Here is a 24,047-nt window from a genome sequence, read left to right as displayed (position 1 = left end):
GAATGGTGCAGGTTTCATAGTTGAAATCTCAAAGAAGTATTAGAAATAAAAATGTTCAGAACCTGAAGCAGAAGATCAGGGCAGAAAGCAATCCAGATATTATAGCCAAGTTCCAATCCAATAGTCTTCCATTAGAATCTAAGGGGATTTAGTGACATTTAACTCTGTTGAGTTGATATAGAATAATATATCAGCCAAGACCAAATGTTTTTAAAACAAATTAAGGTCCTTTTTATTGCATTTTTTTTTCAATCTCCACCTACTGTTTGCCTTATCTAGAAGAGCTAATCTGGGCTTTAGTCTGCAGCTGACAAGGCTAGCTATGGTCATTACGTTAGTATAAAGTGTATTGTTTTACAGTTGTTATCAGTTAAAGCCAATTAAGGACAGATATCTAATAGAGTTGATGTGGAAAAGTTTTGAGAATTACAAAATCCTAAATTTTCTGCAATAAATTACATGAAAGGGGCAAAATAAATAATTAAATTATATTGCAAAGTTGCATACAAAGAGAGAAGCGCTATACCAGTAATGAACAACAGCTCATCAGCTAGTTCTATGGCAATTTACCACCCAGGAGGAGCCTCTTTTAGACCAGTGTGCTTTTCACAGAGGAAAACATGCCAACCCCAGACAATCATTCCGGCCTCCTATGGGCCTCATCAGTGAGGTGCAGCCACATTCCTCTAAGCACACTGGGCAAGGAGTCCACGTCTTGTTTCCCCCATCACCCATAGGGAGACCTCCCTAGGGTCATATTAATTTGCATACGAAGAGAGAAACGCTCTACCAGGAACGAACAACATCTCATTAGCTAGTTCTATGGCGATTTACCACCCAGGAGCAGCTTCTTTTAGATCAGTGTGCTTTTCACAGAGGAAAACTTTCCTGAAGTATATCAGTCTGATACCGCCAAGTAAAGTCAGTCCAGCTCCGAAATACCAGGCAATTCTCCTCTGAACAAGGAACATGACAACCGCAGACGATCGTTTCCACCTCCTATGGGCCTCATCAGTGAGGTATAGTCACATTCCTCTAAGCACACTGGGCAAGGAGTCCACATCTGGTTTCCCCATCACCCATAGGGAGACCTCCCTAGGGTCATATTAATTTGCATACAAAGAGAGAAACGCTCTACCAGGAACGAACAACATCTCATTAGCTAGTTCTATGGCGATTTACCACCCAGGAGCAGCTTCTTTTAGATCAGTGTGCTTTTCACAGAGGAGAACTTTCTTGAAGTATATCAGTCTGATCCCGCCTAGTAAGGTCAGTCCAGTCACGAAATACCAGGCAATTCTCCCCTGAACAAGGAACATGACAACCCCCGATGATCGTTTCGGCCTCCTATGGGCCTCGTCAGTGAGGTGCAGCCACCCTAATCTAAAAATAAAACCCACCCAATAAATCCTTAAAAAAACCTAACACTAACCCCCGAAGATCCACTTACAGTTTTGAAGACCGGACATCCATCTTCAATGAAGCCGGGAGTAGTCTTCATCCAAGCGGAAAGAAGTCCTCAACGAAGCCGGGAGAAGTCTTCATCCAAGCCGGGAGAAGTGGTCCTCCAGACGGGCAGAAGTCTTCATCCAGACGGCATCTTCTATCTTCATCCATCCGGCGCAGGAGCAGCTCCATCTTCAAGACATCCGGCGCGGAGCATCCTCTTCAATCGACGTCTTCTTGCAGAATGAAGGTTCCTTTAAATGACGTCATCCAAGATGGCATCCTTTGAATTCCGATTGGCTGATAGAATTATATCAGCCAATCGGAATAAAAGGTGAAAAAATCCTATTGGCTGATGCAATCAGCCAATAGGATTGAGCTTCAATCCTATTGGCTGATCCAATGAGCCAATAGGATTGAGCTTGCATTCTATTGGATGTTCCAATCAGCCAATTGAATGCAAGCTCAATCTTATTGGCTGATTGGAATAGCCAATAGGATTGAAGCTCAATCCTATTGGCTGATTGCATCAGCCAATAGGATTTTTTCACCTGCAGCGGTTTAGAGGTTAACCGCTGCAGCGGTTTAGGGGTTAATATGTTTATTATAGTGGCGGTGATGTTCGGAGCGGCAGATTAGGGGTTAATAATTTTAGTGTTTGCGATGCGGGAGGGCCTCGGTTTAGGGGTTAATAGGTAGTTTTTGGGTGTTAGTGTACTTTTTAGCACTTTAGTTATGAGTTTTATGCTACAAGAACAGGAAAAGTGGACCGAGCGCTACACCCAGGGCCTTAAGCTTACTAACTATTTAGCCTCCTAGTAGGCTAACAATATAAAAGTTAAAATGGGGAGAGAGTAAGCGCTAAAAAGCTTAAAAGGTTAGTAAAAAGTACATTTTAATACATATAAAAATTTACAAATGGCAATCAGACGCATGGATCCATGTCTGACTTAACAAAAAAATATATAATAAACAAATCTAAAAGTATCTAAAAATATCCAATGGAGTAAAGCATGTGACGCTGACTTAGTGAGCCAGTGATGAGGAGTTAGAAGGACATGTACATTCAATAATATAAACAACCTAAGTGAGTGATTGAGTGCACACAATAGCTGTCAACAAAGAAAAATAGCATTCACAAAAAATAGTGTTCACAAAAATTGGCGTACATAAAAAATGTTCAAATGTTCAACCGGTTATGTGTAAGTGAATCCAGTAGTGTTTCCTCCCAAATGACGTGTAGAAATATAACGTGAAGTCAATAATAGTAGAATGTAAACGTTGAGTGGGTCAAATTATTGTGGTTCAGCTTCTAAATTAAAAAATTGTAAATCCGTGAGGTATATAAAAATAAAAATAAAAATAACTTGTGAAAAAATCCACGTGGAAAACTTGAATTCAAATGATGAACAAAGGTCAAAAATCAAAAGACAAAAATATCAAAAGACAAAAATAGAAAATCAGTGATAATATTAAAATGCACTAAAGATCTAGTGAAAACAAATCCTTAATTCAGATGTTAAAAATCCTTGGTAAGATCCATAACAAACAAATACATCGATAAAATACCTAAAAGGGAACAAAAGAGAAACAAATAGTGCAACACTGTATATGATATATAATATAGGTAATTAAAACCAAGCTTGGTTTTAATTACCTATATTATATATCATATACAGTGTTGCACTTTTTGTTCCCTTTTAGGTATTTTATCGATGTATTTGTTTATTATAGTGGCGTTGATGTTCGGAGCGGCAGATTAGGGGTTAATAATTTTAGTGTTTGCGATGCGGGAGGGCCTCGGTTTAGGGGTTAATAGGTAGTTTTTGGGTGTTAGTGTACTTTTTAGCACTTTAGTTATGAGTTTTATGCTACAAGAACAGGAAAAGTGGACCGAGCGCTACACCCAGGGCCTTAAGCTTACTAACTATTTAGCCTGCTAGTAGGCTAACAATATAAAAGTTAAAATGGGGAGAGAGTAAGCGCTAAAAAGCTTAAAAGGTTAGTAAAAAGTACATTTTAATACATATAAAAATTTACAAATGGCAATCAGACGCATGGATCCATGTCTGACTTAACAAAAAAATATATAATAAACAAATCTAAAAGTATCTAAAAATATCCAATGGAGTAAAGCATGAGACGCTGACTTAGTGAGCCAGTGATGAGGAGTTAGGACATGTACATTCAATAATATAAACAACCTAAGTGAGTGATTGAGTGCACACAATAGCTGTCAACAAAGAAAAATAGCATTCACAAAAAATAGTGTTCACAAAAATTGGCGTACATAAAAAATGTTCAAATGTTCAACCGGTTATGTGTAAGTGAATCCAGTAGTGTTTCCTCCCAAATGACGTGTAGAAATATAACGTGAAGTCAATAATAGTAGAATGTAAACGTTGAGTGGGTCAAATTATTGTGGTTCAGCTTCTAAATTAAAAAATTGTAAATCCGTGAGGTGTATAAAAATAAAAATAAAAATAACTTGTGAAAAAATCCACGTGGAAAACTTGAATTCAAATGATGAACAAAGGTCAAAAATCAAAAGACAAAAATAAAAAGACAAAAATATCAAAAGACAAAAATAGAAAATCAGTGATAATATTAAAATGCACTAAAGATCTAGTGAAAACAAATCCTTAATTCAGATGTTAAAAATCCTTGGTAAGATCCATAACAAACAAATACATCGATAAAATACCTAAAAGGGAACAAAAGAGAAACAAATAGTGCAACACTGTATATGATATATAATATAGGTAATTAAAACCAAGCTTGGTTTTAATTACCTATATTATATATCATATACAGTGTTGCACTTTTTGTTCCCTTTTAGGTATTTTATCGATGTATTTGTTTGTTATGGATCTTACCAAGGATTTTTAACATCTGAATTAAGGATTTGTTTTCACTAGATCTTTAGTGCTTTTTAATATTATCACTGATTTTCTATTTTTGTCTTTTGATATTTTTGTCTTTTTATTTTTGTCTTTTGATTTTTGACCTTTGTTCATCATTTGAATTCAAGTTTTCCACGTGGATTTTTTCACAAGTTATTTTTATTTTTATACACCTCACAGATCTTGAGGTATGGATCTTGGCGGTATTTGCTGTACCGCTCACTTTTTGGCCTCCCAGGCAGATTCGTAATACCGGCACTGTGGAAGTCCCATTGAAAAAGGACTTTTTGAAAGCTGCTGTAATTACGTTGCGTTACGGCCAAAAAAGTGCGCGGTACAGAAAAACCTGCAAGACTCGTAATACCAGCGGTAGTGAAAAAAAGCCTTAACGCTGCTTTTTCACCCATACCGCAAAACTTGTAATGTAGTAGCTATAGTACAATAAACTTAGATGAAAATTAAGTTATGTACCTTATTTGATACAATAAGAACAAAGAAAAATTGTGGGAACTCACCAAGACTTCCACCCCCCAAACAATTAACCCCTTAATGACAACTGACGTACCAGGTACGTCATGCATTAACAAGTAGTTAATGACAATGGACGTACCTGGTACGTCAGTTGTCTAGGAGAGTGCTGGAAGCGATCGCAATCGCTTCCAGCAGCTCTCAGGGTATTGCAGTGATGCCTCCATATGGAGGCATCCTGCAATACCTTTTTAGAAGACTCCGATGCAGAGAGGGCCACTCTGTGGCCCTCTCTGCATCGGTAGTTCGTTGGTGGGTGGGAGCGCAACAGGGAGGTGGGTGGGCGGCCCATCGCTACCCGGCATCCGGTTCCTAGAAGTGCAATGTGCACGCCGGGTGCCGGGAGCGTGCGGGGGGGGGGGCGCGCGTGTGCGCGTGCGCGCGCATTAGCTGGCCACTGACACCAATGAGGGAAGAGGGGGGGGAAATATTTTTTTTTTAAATCATATAAAAGGATCTGGGAGGGGGAGGGTGGTAGGGGTATTGTGGGGGGCTGCTACACTACAGAAAACCCCCCAAAAAAGAAAAAAAGCAAAAAATACTTTTGTTTTTTGTGCAAATTGGGTACTGGCAGACAGCTGCCAGTACCCAAGATGGCCGCAATTAGATAGGGGAGAGGGTTAGAGAGCTGGGGGGGGGATCATGGAGGTTGGGGCTAAGGCAGGAGTCCATCACAGCTAAAATATTTTATTTTTTTTATAAAAAAAAAAAAAAACTCCTTTTATTTAGTACTGGCAGACTTTCTGCCAGTACTTAAGATGGCGGGGACATTTGTGGGGTGGGGGAGGGAAGAGAGCTGTTTGGGAGGGATCAGGGGGTGGGATGTGTCAGGTGGGAGGCTGATCTCTACCCTAAAGCTAAAATTAACCCTGCAAGCTCCCTACAACCTACCTAATTAACCCCTTCACTGCTGGGCATAATTTACGTGTGGTGCGCAGCAGCATTTAGCGGCCTTCTAATTACAAAAAAGCAATGCCAAAGCCATATAAGTCTGCTATTTCTGAACAAAGGGGATCCCAAAGAAGCTTTTACAACAATTTGTGCCATAATAGCAGAAGCTGTTTGTAAATAATTTCAGTGAGAAACCTAAAATTGTGAAAAATGTAAAGTTTTTTTTTTATTTGCTCGCATTTGGCGGTGAAATGGTGGAATAAAATATACCAAAATGTGCCTAGATCAATACTTTGGGTTGTCTTCTAACAAAAAATATATACATGTCAAGGGATATTCAGGGATTCCTGACAGATATCAGGGTTCCAATGTAACTAGCGCTAATTTTGAAAAAAAGTGGTTTGGAAATAGCGAAGTGCTACTTGTATTTATGGCCCTATAACTTGCAAAAAAAGCTAAGAACATGTAAACATTGGGTATTTCTAAACTCAGGACAAAATTTAGAAACTATTTAGCATGGGTGTTTTTTGGTGATTGTAGATGTGTAACAGATTTTGGGGGTCAAAGTTAGAAAAAGTGTGTTTTTTTCCATTTTTTCCTCATATTTTATTATTTTTTTTGTAGTAAATTATAAGACATGATGAAAATAATGGTATCTTTAGAAAGTCCATTTAATGGCGAGAAAAACGGTATATAATATGTGTGGGTACAGTAAATGAGTAAGAGGAAAATTACAGCTAAACACAAACACTGCAGAAATGTAAAAATAGCCATTGTCATTAAGGGTAAGAAAATTGAAAAATGGTCCGGTCATTAAGGGGTTAATATTATTTTATACACAGTTACACATAAACTGTATTTATATGTATATAATCTATATACTTTGGTTAAAGAAAGCAAATTAAAACCAATGAAGGGTTGAATGGTTGCCTTTGGGCCGGAGACGACTCCTCTGTCACAGAGTCTCACCCACTTAAGGTGCAATAGTCCTATTTTTGCTAAGGGGACATAAATAACCCCAAGCAAGCCACACAAAAATGTAAACACCCTGTGTTCCACATAGTGCGGGGTGATCACACAGCAGGTCCGCCGACAGGCTTGCATTTAGTGTATTGTAGGAAGTGTTACTGCCCATTAGTAGAGGATCTCACTATCCCTCTAACCAGACTATGCTACAGCTCCTCCCACCAACAGCAGCAGTGTTTACTGAAGCGTTTCTTTTCTATTTCCAGGGGGAACTTAGTTCCACCTGCAAAAATAGTGCAGAAACTCTATTCCCATGCATGCTGCTCAACTTGACACCTGGAGACAGACTAATATGGACATTATCCTCAAAGGCTGGAGACAGTAAAATTTACCTACCTCTGCCGATAAATAGATATTATCCTTAAGGGCTGGAGACAGAATGATTTACCAACCTCTGCCAATAAATAGATATTATCCTCAAGGGCTGGAGACAGACTGATATGGATATTATCCTCAAAGGCTGGAGACAGACTAATTTACCTGCCTCTGCCAATAAATGGATATTGTCCTTTAGGGCTGGAGACAGATTGATTAAACAATTTCTGCCCATAAATGGATATCCTTAAAATCTTATTTATATTATTGGTTTGTTAGAAAATGTGTCTTATTTCATACATTTTTACATTTTGTTATGCAATCAGATAGATTATGGGGGCATTGGGTACATGTATATTACTGTATTTTATGTCTTTTGAAATCTGTCATTCCTCATTATTCTTTTATCTTGTTTTTGATGTGTGCTAATTTACCTTTTGATTTGCATTGTTTCCACCATCTGTGTGTTTCTTTCTTAGGGAGGTGGGAAGTTGAAGAGTTGAAAGAGAATAAAATATTAGGCGACATGGGGCTTGTTCTCAAGTCCACAGCAAGACACCACGCCATATCAGCAAAGCTGAAGAAGCCTTTTGTGTTTGAAGACAAACCTTTAATTGTACAGTAAGTGATAAAACTGAGTTAGCATAGTTATAACTCAAAAGCGAAAAACATATATATCAAAAATATAAAATTGGATTTTCACTGTAGATTTAATTATATATGTTTACAGGAAACCTAATGGTTAGATGAACACAGCCATATCCTGATATATACAGGTGTTCTACATGAGTTTTCTGCTTTTAGTATGAACACATTATTTTATGAAGAATGATTCTAAACAATATTTGAGAATAAGCCACTAATTAATAACACGCATAATGAAGGCATATAGTTGATTATTATTATTATTAATAATAATAACAACATAACATTTCTATGCTCACCTTTATATGGTGTGAATAATAAAGTGATATAACTTAAAGGAACACTGTACAGTAAAATGTGTTTCTCCTTAGTCTGTTCCCAAATTACTTGTTATACCAGCTGCAGAGTATTACATTCATAGGAAATTTCTCCTTTAGGTTTAATCCTATATTTAAAAAAACTCTTTCCCCTCATTGAAATGACAAATTGTTCTCAAGAGCATGCCAAAAGCAAGCCAGTTTATCTTATTTCTCTTTCTCTATTAGTCTATATACACAAAGGTCAGTTCTTAGGTACTTCTATTTTTATTATGGGCACTGGTTTCAATAAGCAAAACTATCTATTTCAGTTGCAAGATTAAACCTAAAGGAGCAATCCCTAATACTTTTAATACTATGGAGCAAATATAACAAATTATTGGGAACACATTTAAGGGGGAAATTAACATGCATCATCCCTTCAAAGACATAGAAATATTTTCTTTTATATGCATAGTATATATCAGCAGTCAAACACTGCATTGCTAAATTTATATAAAACAATTTCAAAGCTTTTAAATTAATCTGTGTGAAAGCAATATTTGCCTGGTTCTGGTGACCAGTGACACACACCTTTTCTCACTCACCTCATCTCCTTTGCTGTGGCCAATTAATGGTAGATTTATGGCCACATTAAAAGTGGAACCCAAAATTGCGCCAGTGCATGCAATTGTACGATGGTATTTTAAGTGGCCCGCAATGCAAACACAATCTCGCCTTCGCATTGCATGAAAGGTTTACGCTCAATAGTGCGCGCTTCCATAGGCTCCAATGGGAGCCTGGTTCTCATGCCTTGAGACACGGCATGAGAACTAACACAGTGAAGGGGGAAAGTCATGCAGCAATGAGCAGCAGATTTTAAATACATATTTATGTGTTTATATGTGTATATACACTTATTAACACATACACATATATGTATATAAGCAGATATATTTATGTGTTTATATGTGTATATACTCTTATTAACACATACACATATATGTATATAAGCAGATATATTTATGTGTTTATATGTGTATATACACTTATTAACACATACACATATATGTATATAAGCAGATATATTTATGTGTTTATATGTGTATATACACATATTAACACATATATGTATATAAGCATATATATTAATGTGTTTATACAGTATGTGTATATACACTTATTAACACATACACATATATGTATATAAGCAGATATATTTATGTGTTTATATGTGTATATACACATATTAACACATATATGTATATAAGCATATATATTAATGTGTTTATACAGTATGTGTATATACACTTATTAACACATACACATATATGTATATAAGCATACATATTTATTGGAAACACACAATTCCCATAGACTTTTCAGTGCCGTTTTTTTCTAACACCCTACACCTGCCAACTTTAACCCCTGATAACTGCTTTGTGCAGTTTTTTTTAGAAATTAAAAATGCTAATACTTTTTATTTTTTTAAAAAGCCTCTACACACATTTTTGGTGGGGGCAATTGGGGAACATTTAAAAAATTAACCAGAGGTTTTTTTGAGCACTAATTGCAACCGTGAGCTTGCGGTAGCAATAACCAGCCACTTGTAATGAATTTGCCCTTTTGCCCATTTGCGGGTGCACAATAAATTATAGCTCCACTTGTAATCTAGCCCTTAACTAATTAATTCTTGCACTGATCAAGCATTCATAGTATAGAATGTTGCAGAATACACTCCAGCCTCTCTGGGGCAGAGGGAAAACCCACATTTTCAGAGTTAAGCTGACACTCAGATTGTAATATAAAACAGTTCTTTAACTATTAGGCTATCCACTAAATTGTCATATCAGCACAGTCTTCCCTTTCTCGTGTGTATGTATGTCTGTCACAAACTTTACAAGGGTGTCTCCTAAGTAGCGATCCCCACACAATGTAGACGCAGGGTCGGCTCTAAGGGGGGGCATTGGGGGGCAATGCCCACCCAAATGGAATGCTGTGATTTAAAAATTTTTTTTTATTTTTTTTACATTTTAAAAGTGACGGAACGTCCAGGGTCCCAAATGTCGCATAAACCATTTGCATCCACTGGACCCTGGAGATCCGCCACTTAGGAGGGCCCAGATAATCTCTTTACTCTCCTCTATTTACAACCAGATAACAAATAAAGTTGCATTTCCCTGCTGGTGCTCTCACAGTTAACCTAGGACTTGCACTGCCCCTCCTCCTGCTAGCCCACTTACTACAGAGCTGAAGTGAGATGATGATATCATCAGACTTCTGCAGGAAGTGCTGGGAGAAGCTAACAGTCAGTGAGAGGGAAGGCAGAAATAATTTTGGGAAAACACAGACGTATAACCAATGTGTGTGTGAGAGTAGTATCCCTTCCCTATTGGGCTTTATATCCTGGCAGTCACAGATAAAAAAGCAAATTGGGAATTCCTTGGTTTCCCCTCTGCAGGTCACACAAAACAAGTGTGCATTGTGCCTGCTTTATCTGCAGTGATCAGTGTAAAATGTGTGTCAGATTATAGGTGCTAAAATACACACACTTCAAATGTAGCTGTGGGTCAATGAGTGAAATAGCCTTATGTTTATTATTTACATGTTTCAAAACATCTCCTATTTGTCCCCAAGGTTGTTTTATTATATATATATATAATATATATATATATATATATATATATATATATATATATATATATATATATATATATATATATATATATATATATATATATATATATATATTATATATACACATACATACACAAACAATACACACACTGTGTGTATATTTATATATTGTTTGTGTGTGTGTGTGTATATATAAATATATATATATATATATATATATATATATGTATATACATATATACTGTGTGTATGTGTGTATATATATATGTGTGTGTGGGTATATAATATATATATATATATATATAATACATACTGTATATGCTGTGTGTGTGCTGGTAAATATCATTAATAATATCTGTACAAGTAATGTACTGCTTGGCACTCAAGCTTATTTGATCATTAGTAGGGTCATTGGTAGAGCTACACATGCAAACAGTGTCCACTGGCTGTGTCATATGTGGGAGACATTCCTGAGATATGACAAATGTAACCCCTGCACTGCCATAAATCTGGTAAATGTAACTGCTGCGGCACTGCCAGACATCTTATAAATGTAACCCCTATACTCCTTGAGATATGACACATGTAACCGGTGCACTTCCAGAAATATAAACAAATATAACTCCTGCACAGCCAGAGATCTGATAAATGTAACCCCTGGACTGCCACAGTAGGTCTGCTCTTATTTTGACTCTCATACATGCTTTTTAAATGTGTGCCCCCTCGTGAAAAAAAAATGCCCCCCCATTTCATTCGTTCTGGAGCCGACCCTGTGTAGACGTGATATGAATAAGATGGTACATGTTACATAAATCAAAGTAAAACCAAGTGTTAGATTTATACTTCACTGTTCTTGGACCTAATTTTTTAAACATATCCGCCTGTGTTGTATAAAAGAAAATGTGCACCTGACCTAGTAATACTACAGATTCTTAAGCAGCTGATCAGGCAGTTTTAGAGACTGATCAAAACCACATTTCTGTAAGGCAGGCAAATAACCAGAGGCTAGGAGGGAGCATAATATCTAGATACCAGTGTGTGTGTGTAGGTGTGTATGTGTGTGTGCATGTAGGTGTGTGTGAATGTGTAGGTGTGTGCGTAGGTGTATGCGTGTGTGTGTAGGTGTATGCGTGTGTGAGTGTGTGTGTGTGTGTAGGTGTATGCGTGTGTGTGAGTGTGTGAGTATGTGTAGGTATGCGTGTAGGTGTGTGTGAATGTGTGAGTATGTGTAGGTGTGTGCGTGGGTGTATGAGTATATGAGTGTGTGTGTGTGTAGGTGTATGCGTGTGTGAGTGTGTGTGAGTGTAAGTGTATGCGTGTGTGAGTGTGTGTGTGTAGGTGTATGCGTGTGTGAGTGTGTGTAGGTGTATGCGTGTGTGAGTGTGTGTGTGTATAGGTGTATGCGTAAATGTGCGAGTGTGTGTGTATTTGTGAGTGCAAGTGTGTGTGTATGAGTGAGTGTGTGTAGGTGTGTATGTGTGTAAATGTATGTGTGGTTGTGTGTGTGAATGTGTTAATGTGTGTGAAAGAGTAGAAAGAGTGCATGCAGTTGGCGAGATTCGAGTTATGTTAAATTATAGCTTTGATGTCACACTGCCCTTGTCATACATTGCCAAAATGCATTAAATGCATCATGATTCATCTACTAGTATTAGGGGATTACATGCTACTAATGCTTTCTATCCTTATTTCTTTGTCTTCCAGGTATGAGGTCAATTTTCAAGATGGCATTGATTGTGGGGGCGCATACATTAAGCTTCTCTCTGAAACCAGCTACTTAAATCTGGTGTGTCACATTCTTTATACTTCTGTAGCATGCTTCCCCTATTGAACATCTCCCCCCCCCCCACACTTTTTCATGTGGCTGTGCATCTCAGCATCTCATATCATCTTATTTGATAATGTACATAAAACTGCACTCAAATGTGATGCATTGTGAGAAAAAGCAGCTGCAGTACATCACTGCACTCTATACACATCGGGGGGTAGTTATCAAGCCGTCAACCTCAAATACGCTGGAATTCCGCAGCGTATTTGTGGCGAGGCTGATTCGCCTTAGTTATCAAAGGCTCGAGACCGGCAAAAGTAGAATTTTGTGACGTAAGCTTCGATCCGCCGGACTCAGTCCGACACAGATCGATTCTTACGTCACTCCAGATGTTCCGCACACAAGTGCGGCACATTCTCACTACTTTTGCTAGCTATCAAAAAACTAGCAGGTACGCTCTGCACTTTTCCGGCCCAGCGTACCTGGTTTTCAATCCGCCACCCCTGGAGGCGGCGGATCCCATAGGAATCAATGGGAGTCTGACCATAGCGAAAGTACAAGTTCGCTGCTGACAGACATCCCATTGATTCCTATGGGAGCTGTCTACACCTAACACCCTAACATGTACCCCGAGTCTAAACACCGCTAATCTGACCCCCCCTACACCGCCGCAACTAAATAAAGTTATTACCCCCTAAACCGCCGCTCCCGGAGCCCACCGCAAGCTACTCTATACATATTAACCCCTAAACCGCCGCTCCCGGAGCCCACCGCAACTATAATAAATGTATTAACCCCTAAACCGCCGCTCCCTGAACCCGCCGCAACCTATATTAAATGTATTAACCCCTAATCTGCCCCCCCTACACCGTCGCCACCTATAATAAATTTATTAACCCCTATCCTGCCCCCCACTACGCCGCCGCCACTGTAATAAAATTATTAACCCCTAAACCTAAGTCTAACCCTAACCCTAACGCCCCCTAACTTAAATATTAATTAAATAAATCTAAATAAATTAACTCTTATTAACTAAATGAATCCTATTTAAAACTAAATACTTACCTTTAAAATAAACCCTAATATAGCTACAATATAAATAATAATTATATTATAGCTATCTTAGGATTTATATTTATTTTACAGGTACCTTTCAATTTATTTTAACCATGTACAATAACTATTAAATAGTTATTAACTATTTAATAGCTTACCTAGCTAAAATAAAGAGAAATGTACCTGTGAAATAAATCCTAACCTAAGTTACAATTACACCTAACACTACACTATACTTTAATAAATTATTCCTATTTAAAAATAAATACTTACCTGTAAAATAAACCCTAAGATAGCTACAATGTAATTAATACTTATATTATAGCTATCTTAGGATTTATATTTAGTTTACAGGTATCTTTGTATTTATTTTAGCTAGTTAGAATAGTTATTAAATAGTTATTAACTATTTAATAACTACCTAGCTAAAAGAAATACAAAATTACCTGTAAAATAAATCCTAACTTAAGTTACAATTAAACCTAATACTACACTATCATTAAATTAACTAAATAAACTACCTACAAATAACTACAATGAAATACAATTACATAAACTAACTAAAGTACAAAAAATAAAAAAAGCTAAGTTACAAAAAATAAAAAAATAAGTTACAAACATGTTAAAAATATTACAACAATTTTAAGCTACTTACACCTAATCTAAGCCCCCTAATAAAATAACAAACCCCCCCAAAATAAAAAAAATCCCTACCCTATTCTAAATTACATAAATTTCAAAGCTCTTTTACCTTACCAGCCCTTAAAAGGGCCATTTGTGGGGGCATGCCCCAAAAAGTTCAGCTCTTTTGCCTGTAAAAGAAAAATACAACCCCCCCCCCAACATTAAAACCCACCACCCACATACCCCTAATCTAACCCAAACCCCCCTTACAAAAACCTAACACTAATCCCCTGAAGATCATCCTACCTTGAGTCGTCTTCACTCAGCCGAGCCACCGATGGAACTGAAGAGGACATCCGGAGCGGAAGAAGTTAATCCTCCAAGCGGCGCTGAAGAAATCTTCCATCCGATGAAGTCATCATCCAGGCGGCGCTGAAGAAGTCTTCGATCCGGCCGATGTCATCTTCAAAGAGGCGCTGAAGAGGTCTTCTATCCGGGCGAAGTCATCTTCCAAGCCGGGTCTTGAATCTTCCTTCCGCCGACGCGGAACCACCTTCTTCACCGACGGACTACGACAAATGACGGCTCCTTTAAGGGACGTCATCCAAGATGGCGTCCCCTCAATTCCGATTGGCTGATAGGATTCTATCAGCCAATCGGAATTAAGGTAGGAAAAATCTGATTGGCTGATGGAATCAGCCAATCAGATTGAGCTCGCATTCTATTGGCTGTTCCGATCAGCCAATAGAATGCAAGCTCAATCTGATTGGCTGATTGGATCAGCCAATCGGATTGAACTTGAATCTGATTGGCTGATTCCATCAGCCAATCAGATTTTCCTACCTTAATTCCGATTGGCTGATAGAATCCTATCAGCCAATCGGAATTGAGGGGACGCCATCTTGGATGACGTCCCTTAAAGGAGCCGTCATTCGTCGTAGTCCGTCGGTGAAGAAGGTGGTTCCGCGTCGGCGGAAGGAAGATTCAAGACCCGGCTTGGAAGATGACTTCGCCCGGATAGAAGACCTCTTCAGCGCCTCTTTAAAGATGACATCGGCCGGATCGAAGACTTCTTCAGCGCCGCCTGGATGATGACTTCATCGGATGGAAGATTTCTTCAGCGCCGCTTGGAGGATTAACTTCTTCCGCTCCGGATGTCCTCTTCAGTTCCATCGGTGGCTCGGCTGAGTGAAGACGACTCAAGGTAGGATGATCTTCAGGGGATTAGTGTTAGGTTTTTGTAAGGGGGGTTTGGGTTAGATTAGGGGTATGTGGGTGGTGGGTTTTAATGTTGGGGGGGGTTGTATTTTTCTTTTACAGGCAAAAGAGCTGAACTTTTTGGGGCATGCCCCCACAAATGGCCCTTTTAAGGGCTGGTAAGGTAAAAGAGCTTTGAAATTTATGTAATTTAGAATAGGGTAGGGATTTTATTTATTTTGGGGGGGGGTTTGTTATTTTATTAGGGGGCTTAGATTAGGTGTAAGTAGCTTAAAATTGTTGTAATATTTTTAACATGTTTGTAACTTATTTTTTTATTTTTTGTAACTTAGCTTTTTTTATTTTTTGTACTTTAGTTAGTTTATGTAATTGTATTTCATTGTAGTTATTTGTAGTTAATTTATTTAGTTAATGTAATGATAGTGTAGTATTAGGTTTAATTGTAACTTAAGTTAGGATTTATTTTACAGGTAATTTTGTATTTCTTTTAGCTAGGTAGTTATTAAATAGTTAATAACTATTTAATAACTATTCTAACTAGCTAAAATAAATACAAAGTTACCTGTAAAATAAATATAAATCCTAAGATAGCTATAATATAATTATTAATTACATTGTAGCTATCTTAGGGTTTATTTTACAGGTAAGTATTTATTTTTAAATAGGAATAATTTATTAAAGTATAGTGTAGTGTTAGGTGTAATTGTAACTTAGGTTAGGATTTATTTCACAGGTACATTTCTCTTTATTTTAGCTAGGTAAGCTATTAAATAGTTAATAACTATTTAATAGCTATTGTACCTGGTTAAAATAAATTGAAAGGTACCTGTAAAATAAATATAAATCCTAAGATAGCTAGAATATAATTATTAGTTATATTGTAGCTATATTAGGGTTTATTTTATAAGTAAGTATTTAGTTTTAAATAGGATTCATTTAGTTAATAAGAGTTAATTTATTTAGATGTATTTAATTAATATTTAAGTTAGGGGGCGTTAGGGTTAGGGTTAGACTTAGGTTTAGGGGTTAATAATTTTATTACAGTGGCGGCGGCGTAGTGGGGGGCAGGATAGGGGTTAATAAATTTATTATAGGTTGCGGCGGGTTCATGGAGCGGCGGTTTAGGGGTTAAACTATTTATTTAGTTGCGGAGAGGTGCGGGATCAGCAGGATAGGGGTTAATAATTTTATAATAGAGGGCGACGGTATAGGGGGGCAGGATAGGGGTTACTAGGTATACTGTAGGTGGCAGCGGTGTCCGGGAGCGGCGGTTTAGGGGTTAATACATTTATAAGACTTGCGGCGGGGTCTAGGAGCGGCGGTTTAGGGGTTAATACATTTATAAGACTTGCGGCGGGGTCTAGGAGCGGCGGTTTAGGGGTTAGTAACTTTATTTAGTTGCGGGGGGCTCCGGGGGCGCCGGTATAGGGGGTAGAACAGTGTAGTTTAGTGTGAGTGCTTAGTGACAGGCTAGCAATAAAGCTGGGAAAAAGCCGAAGGGCAGCGAGATCGGATGAGTGATAACTGTCACAGTCCGCTGCTTATCGCCCCGCGGCTTTTTGACAGCTTTATTTGATAACTTAGGCGAACGTATTCAAGGTCCGCGGCGGCGAAGGTAGGCGAGCTTAGGCGGACGTATTGGGCCGGCGAAGCCAGAAAAGTAGACGGCTTGATAACTACCCCCCATCATATGCATTGCTGAATCTGAGACAAATTCCCATGAAAATGCAAAGAAGTGATTCAGGCCCGATGTTCAAAACATTTACTTCCATTAACACCTACACAAACTATTATCTAGACATGATGCTGCCATAACCTAATTACCTAATCAACCCTCATACAGGTAGGGGTGGTGGCTAGGTGATCAAGGCCTACTAAATGCTAAACATTAATAATCACCTAAGTAATCCCCATACAGATATGGGGGGTGGTTAGGTGATTAAGGCCTACTACATGCTAAACATTAATAATCACCTAATCATAGGTGATTAAAGGGACACTGAAGTCAAAATTAAACTTTTATGATCAGATAGCACATTCAATTTTAAACAACTTTCCAATTTACTTCCATTAACAAAATGTGCACAGCCTTTTTATATTTACACGTTTTGAGTCACCAGCCTCTACTGAGCATGTGCAAGACTTCACAGAATATACATATATGGATTTGTGATTGGCTGATGGCTGTCACATGATACAGGGGGAGTGGAAATAGACATAACTGAAAATTGTCAGAAAAAACATCTACTACTCATTGGAAGCTCAGACTAAGTGCTATTGCATTGTCTTTTTATCATGCATTTGTTAATGCAAATCTACTGTATTTCTTTCATGTAATTGGCAAGAGTTCATGAGCTAGTGACGTATGGGATATGCAATCCTACCAGGAGGGGCAAAGTTTCCCAAACCTCAAAATGCCTATAAATACACCCCTCACCACACCCACAATTAAGTTTTACAAACTTTGCCTCCTATGGAGGTGGTGAAGTAAGTTTGTGCTAAGATTTCTACGTTGATATGCGCTTCTCAGCATTTGAAGCCTGATTCCTCTCAGAGTACAGTGAATGTCAGCGGGATGTGAAGGGAGTATCACCTACTGAATGCAATGGTTTTCCTCATGGGAGATCTATTTCATAGGTTCTCTGTTATCAGTCATAGAGATTCATCTCCTACCTCCCTTTTCAGATCGACGATATACTCTCATATTCCATTACCTCTACTGATAAACGTTTCAGTACTGGTTTGGCTATCTGCTATATGTGGATGGGTGTCTTTTGGTAAGTATGTTTGCATTACTTAAGACACTCTCAACTATGGTTTGGCACTTTATGTATTTATATAAAGTTCTAAATATATGTATTGTACTTATATTTGCCATGATTCAGTATATTTCCATTTGCAGACTGTCAGTTTCATTTGGGAAATGCTTTTTTTTAGGAAAAAATAATTTCTTATCTGGGGTATAGTCTCATTTTCAAATTGACTGTCTTTTAAATTCGCGGGCAGAATTAGGCTAAAGTTTATTGAGGTCATTCTTGGCGCAAGATTTTTTGTGGCGCGAAGTTACGTTTGTTGACGCAAATTCGTAATTTCCGGCGCCTTAGTCGATGCCGAGTCCTTCACAAGGTTGCATCATCTGTGACGCAAGTGTGTCATTTACGGACGTTTTTGGCGACAAAAAATATTTTTCTGTTTGTTGTGCGTCATACTTGGCGCCAAATATTTTCATTATTTAAGACCCCATTCCTATATGCCTCTTGCCTTTTTTCTCTATCAGAGGGCTATGCTGTTTGCATTTTTTCCCATTCCTGAAACTGCCATATAAGGAAATTGATAATTTTGCTTTATATGTTGTTTTTTTCTCTTACATTTGCAAGATGTCTCAATCTGATCCTGTCTCAGAAATCACTGTCAGAACCCTGCTGCCTGATAACAGTTCTACCAAAGCTAAGTGCATTTTTTGTAAACTTGTGGAGGTTATATCTCCTGCTGTGGTTTGTAATAGTTGTCATGATAAACTTTACATGCAGAGAATGTATCCATCAGTAGTAGTTCATTACCTGTTGCTGTTCTCTCAACATCTAATGCACAAGATATACCTGTAAATTTAAAAGAATTTATTTATGATTCTATTCAGATGGCTTTGTCTGCCATCCCGCCTTCTAATAAATGTAAAATGTCTTTTAAAACTTCTCATAAAGTTGATTAAATTTCTAATGACCGGCAACATGATGAATTATCCTTCTCTGATAGGGATCTATATGGTTCAGAAGATCATGCCTCAGATATTGACTCTGACAAATCTTCTTATTTATTTAAAATGGAGTATATTTGTTCTTTGTTAAAAGAAGTGTTGATTACATTGAAAATGGAGGAAACTAGTCCTCTTGATATTAAAACTAGTAAACATTTAAATTCTGTTTATAAACCTCCTGTGGTTATTCCAGAGGTTTTTCCAGTTCCTGAATGATTTTTTTATACTGACACTTCATTTTAAGGAACATGTATCTTAAAAAGGCACATATTAAATTTCTGTAAATTTGCTAGTGCTCGCATAATTATAGCTGGCAGACGTGTATACTGAATGATTCGGAATCCAGCATGTTGCATAGCCACACTTTTTGTATCAAGTATTAGGTGTTGAAGAATAACTTATGTGACCTGAATAGTATCGTTTTCATTATTTATACATTTCTATCAACTTCTGAACAAAGAAAATGAACTGACAAAAAAGACGCTGTGTGCCTCTGACGCTTTGACTTCCCGCTGCTGCGGATTGGACCCTGGAGTGCCGGATCTATCCTTCCATTGGACCGTCTGGCGGACGACTAAGGTTCCGTCCTGTCTAGTGTGGCATACGTTTATGCCAATACCTTTGTGAGTACCCTGACCCTCTGTGTTGTGCTGTCTCCTGTCTCTGCCGTTACACCACGATACTGTCCCATAAGGCGCCTCTCTTTTCTCTGCTCCTACAGATTTAAGGAATGGAATAGGCCTGGTACTTCTTTTATTCCTTCTTCAAGGTTTAAAAAATTGTATCCTTTGCCAGCAGTTACTTTAGAGTTTTTGGAAAAGATCCCCAAAGTTGATGGGGCTATCTCTACTCTTGCTAAATGTACTACTATTCCTACGGAAGATAGTACTTCTTTTAAAGATCCTTTAGTTAGGAAACTTGAATCTTATCTAAGGAAAGCCTATTTATATTCAGGTCATCTTCTCAGGCCTGCAATTTCTTTGGCTGATGTTGCAGCTGCTTCAACTTTTTGGTTGGAAACTTTAGCGCAACAAGTATTGGATCATGATTTGTCTATTATTGTTAACTTGATTCAACATGCTAATAATTTTATTTGTGATGCCATTTTTGATATCATCAAAATTTATGTTAAATCTATGTCTTTAGCTATTTTAGCTAGAAGAGCTTTGTGGCTTAAATCTTGAAATGCTGACATGACTTCTAAGTCCAGATTGCTATCTCTCTCTTTCCAAGGTAATAAGTTATTTGGTTCTCAGTTGGATTCAATAATTTCAACTGTCACTGGGGGAAGGGAGTTTTTTTTGCCTCAGGATAAAAGACCTAAGGGTAAATCTAAAGCTTCTAACTGTTTTCATTCCTTTCGACAAAATAAGGAACAGAAACCTAATCCCTCCCCCAAGGAATCTGTTTCCAATTGGAAGCCTTCCTCAAATTGGAATAAATCCAAGCCATTTCAGAGATCAAAGCCAGCCCCCAAGTCCGCATGAAGGTGCGGCCCTCATTCCAGCTCAGCTGGTAGGGGGCAGATTAAGATTTTTCAAAGATGTTTGGACCAATTCGGTCCAAAATCAATGGATTCAGAGTATTGTCTATCAGGGGTACAGAATAGAATTCAGAGTAAGACTGCCTGTAAGAAGATTTTTTCTCTCATGCATCACTGCAAACCAAGTAAAGGCTCAGGCTTTCCTGAAGTGTGTTTTAGACCTGTAGTTATCAGGGGTAATCATGCCAGTTCCATTTCAGGAACAGGGTCTGGGGTTTTATTCAAATCTATTCAGTGTCCCAACGAAAGAAAATTCATTCAGACCAGTTTTGGATCTAAAAATTTTGAATCGATATGTAAGAATACCAACTTTCAAAATGGTGACTATAAGAACTATTCTGCCTTATGTTCAGCAAGGGCATTATATGTCCACAATAGACTTACAGGATGTATATCTTCATATTCCGATTCATCCAGATCACTATCAGTTCCTGAGATTCTTTTTTCTAGACAAGCATTACCAATTTGTTGCTCTTCCTTTTGGCCTAGCGACAGCTCCAAGAATCTTTTCAAAGGTTCTCGGTGCCCTACTCTCTGTAATCAGAGAGAGGGGTATTGTGGTGTTTCCTTATTTGGACGATATCTTGGTACTTGCTCAATCTTCACGCTCTGCAGAATCTCACACAAATCAACTAGTGTTGTTTCTTCAAAAACATGGTTGGAGATTCAATTTACCAAAAAGTTCTTTGATTCCTCAGACAAGGGTAACATTTTTAAGTTTCCAGATAGATTCAGTGTCTATGACTTTGTCTCTAGCGGACAAGAGATGTTTGAAATTGGTTGCAGCCTGTCGGAACCTTCAGTCTCAGTCATTCCATTCAGTAGCTATGTGCATGGAAGTTTTAGGTCTCATGACTGCAGCATCGGACGCGATCCCCTTTGCTCATTTTCATATGAGACCTCTCCAGCTTTGTATGCTGAACCAGTGGTGCAGGGATTATACAAGGATATCACAATTGATATCCTTAAATCCCAATGTTCGACTATCTATGACTTGGTGGTTAGATCACCATTGTATAATTCTAGGGGCCTCTTTTGTTCATCCAACCTGGACTGTGATCACAACAGATGCGAGTCTTTCAGGTTGGGGAGCTGTTTGGGGATCTCTGACAGCACAAGGGGTTTGGAAATCTCAAAAGGCGAGATTACCAATTAATATTTTGTAACTCCGTGCGATTCTCAGGGCTCTCTAGTTTTGGCCTCTATTGAAGAGAGAACCATTCATTTGTTTTCAGACAGACAATATCACAACTGGGGCATATGTCAATCATCAGGGTGGGACTCACAGTCCTCAAGCTATGAAAAAAGTATCTCAGATACTTGTTTGGGGGGAATCCAGCTCCTGTCTAATTTCTGCGGTTTATATCCCAGGTATAGACAATTGAGAAGCGGATTATCTCAGTCGTCAGACTTTACATCGGGGAGAGTGGTCTCTCCACCCAGATGTGTTTTCTCAAATTGTTCAGATGTGGAGTCTTCCAGAAATAGATCTGATGGCATCTCATCTAAACAAGAAACTTCCCCGATACCTGTCCAGGTACAGGGATCCTCAGGCGGAAGCAGTGGATGCGTTGACACTTCCTTGGTGTTATCAACCTGCTTATATTTTCCCGCCTCTAGTTCTTCCAAGATCTCCAAAATCATCATGGAACAATCGTTTGTGTTGCTGGTGGCTCCAGCATGGCCTCACAGGTTTTGGTATGCGGATCTTGTTCGGATGTCCAGTTGCCAACCTTGGCCACTTCCATTAAGACCAGACCTTCTGTCTCAAGGTCCGTTTTTCCATCAGGATCTCAAATCATTAAATTTGAAGGTATGGAAATTGAATGCCTAGTGCTTAGTCATAGAGGTTTCTCTGATTCAGTGATTAATACTATGTTACAGGTTCGTAAATCTATTTCTAGAAAGATTTATTATCGAGTTTGGAAGACTTACATTTCATGGTGTTCCTCTCATAAATTCTCTTAGCATTCTTTTAGAATTCCTAGAATTTTACAGTTTCTTCAGGATGGTTTGGATAAATGTTTGTCTGCAAGTTCCTTGAAAGGACAAATCTCTGCTCTTTCTGTTTTATTCCACAGAAAAATTGCTAATCTTCCTGATATTCTCTGTTTTGTACAGGCTTTGGTTCGTATCAAGCCTGTCATTAAATCAATCTCTCCTCCTTGGAGACTTAATTTGGCTTTGAAGGCTTTACAGGCTCCTCCATTTGAGCCTATGCATTCTTTGGACATTAAACTACTTTCTTGGAAAGTGTTGTTCCTTTTGGCCATCTCTTCTGCTAGAAGAGTTTCTGAATTATCTGCTCTCTCTTGTGAATCTCATTTCCTGATTTTTCATCAGGATAAGGCAGTTTTGTGGACTTCATTTAAATTCTTACCTAAGGTTGTAAATTCTAACAACATTAATAGAGCAATTGTTGTCCCTCCTTTGTGTCCTAATCCTAAGAATTCTTTGGAGAGATCTTTACATTCTTTGGATCTGGTGAGAGCTCTGAAATATTATGTTGAAGCTACTAAAGATGTAAGGAATACTTCTAGTCTATTTTTATCTTTTCTGGTTCCAGGAAAGGTCAGAAGGCTTCTGCCATTTCTTTGGCATCATGGTTAAAGCTTTTGATTCATCAAGCTTATTTGGAGTCGGGTAAAGCCCCACCTCAGAGAATTACAGCTCATTCTACTAGATCAGTTTCCAATTCTTGGGCTTTTAAGAATGAAGTTTCAGTTGATCAGATTTGCAAAGCAGCAACTTGGTCTTCGTTGCATACATTTACTAAATTCTACGATTTTGATGAATTTGCTTCTTCTGAAGCAGTTTTTGGTAGAAAAGTTCTTCAGGCAGCTGTCTCAGTTTGATTCTTCTGCTTATGATTTAAGTTTTTCCTTTAATTTATGAGAATAAACTTATATTTGGGTTGTGGATTCATTTTTTTCAGCAAAATGGCTGTTTTTATTTTATCCCTCTGTCAGGTTAGGAAATGTCCAGAAGAAGACCCAAATGCTAGGGCGAACTTAAACAACACCCTTGCACTCTGAGTTTAATCCAGGACGTGACCCCGCGACAACCTCCAAAAAACAAAGTACTCACGATATGGAGCAGGGTTAGCCTGTGCCAAAGTAATTCATGATATCAGCCAGATAGACTTCTGAATAAGGAACTGGTTTCAGGAAATGTCTTCCACAGAATCAGGAGAGCAGGGGTAGTCCACTTATACTCAGACAGAAGAAGGGTAAAACAGGAAACAGTTAATAATGCAGGAGTAGGTCATTTGTTATCAGGCAGTCTGAAGGTTAACACTGTGTAGACAGTCTTTGCAGAGTATGCAACAGGTAATCAGGCAGTTTGAGGGTTAACACTGAGTAGACAGTCTTTGCAGAGTATGCAACAGGTAATCAGG

General features: G+C 38.2%; 1 protein-coding gene across 1 annotated transcript in view; it reads left to right on the top strand.

Moving 5' to 3' along the window:
- CLGN (calmegin) overlaps positions 1-24,047 on the top strand; it is a 99,438-nt gene that overhangs the window by 14,830 nt on the left and 60,561 nt on the right. Inside the window, exons 4-5 of the mRNA XM_053700824.1 lie at positions 7,589-7,730; positions 12,392-12,473. Coding sequence (XP_053556799.1) covers positions 7,589-7,730; positions 12,392-12,473 — 224 coding nt within the window. The remainder of the gene's footprint in view (positions 1-7,588; positions 7,731-12,391; positions 12,474-24,047) is intronic.

This window comes from Bombina bombina, chromosome 2 (genome assembly GCF_027579735.1).
Source record: "Bombina bombina isolate aBomBom1 chromosome 2, aBomBom1.pri, whole genome shotgun sequence".
NCBI lineage: Eukaryota > Metazoa > Chordata > Amphibia > Anura > Bombinatoridae > Bombina > Bombina bombina.
This window is presented reverse-complemented; position numbering and strand designations above follow the sequence as displayed.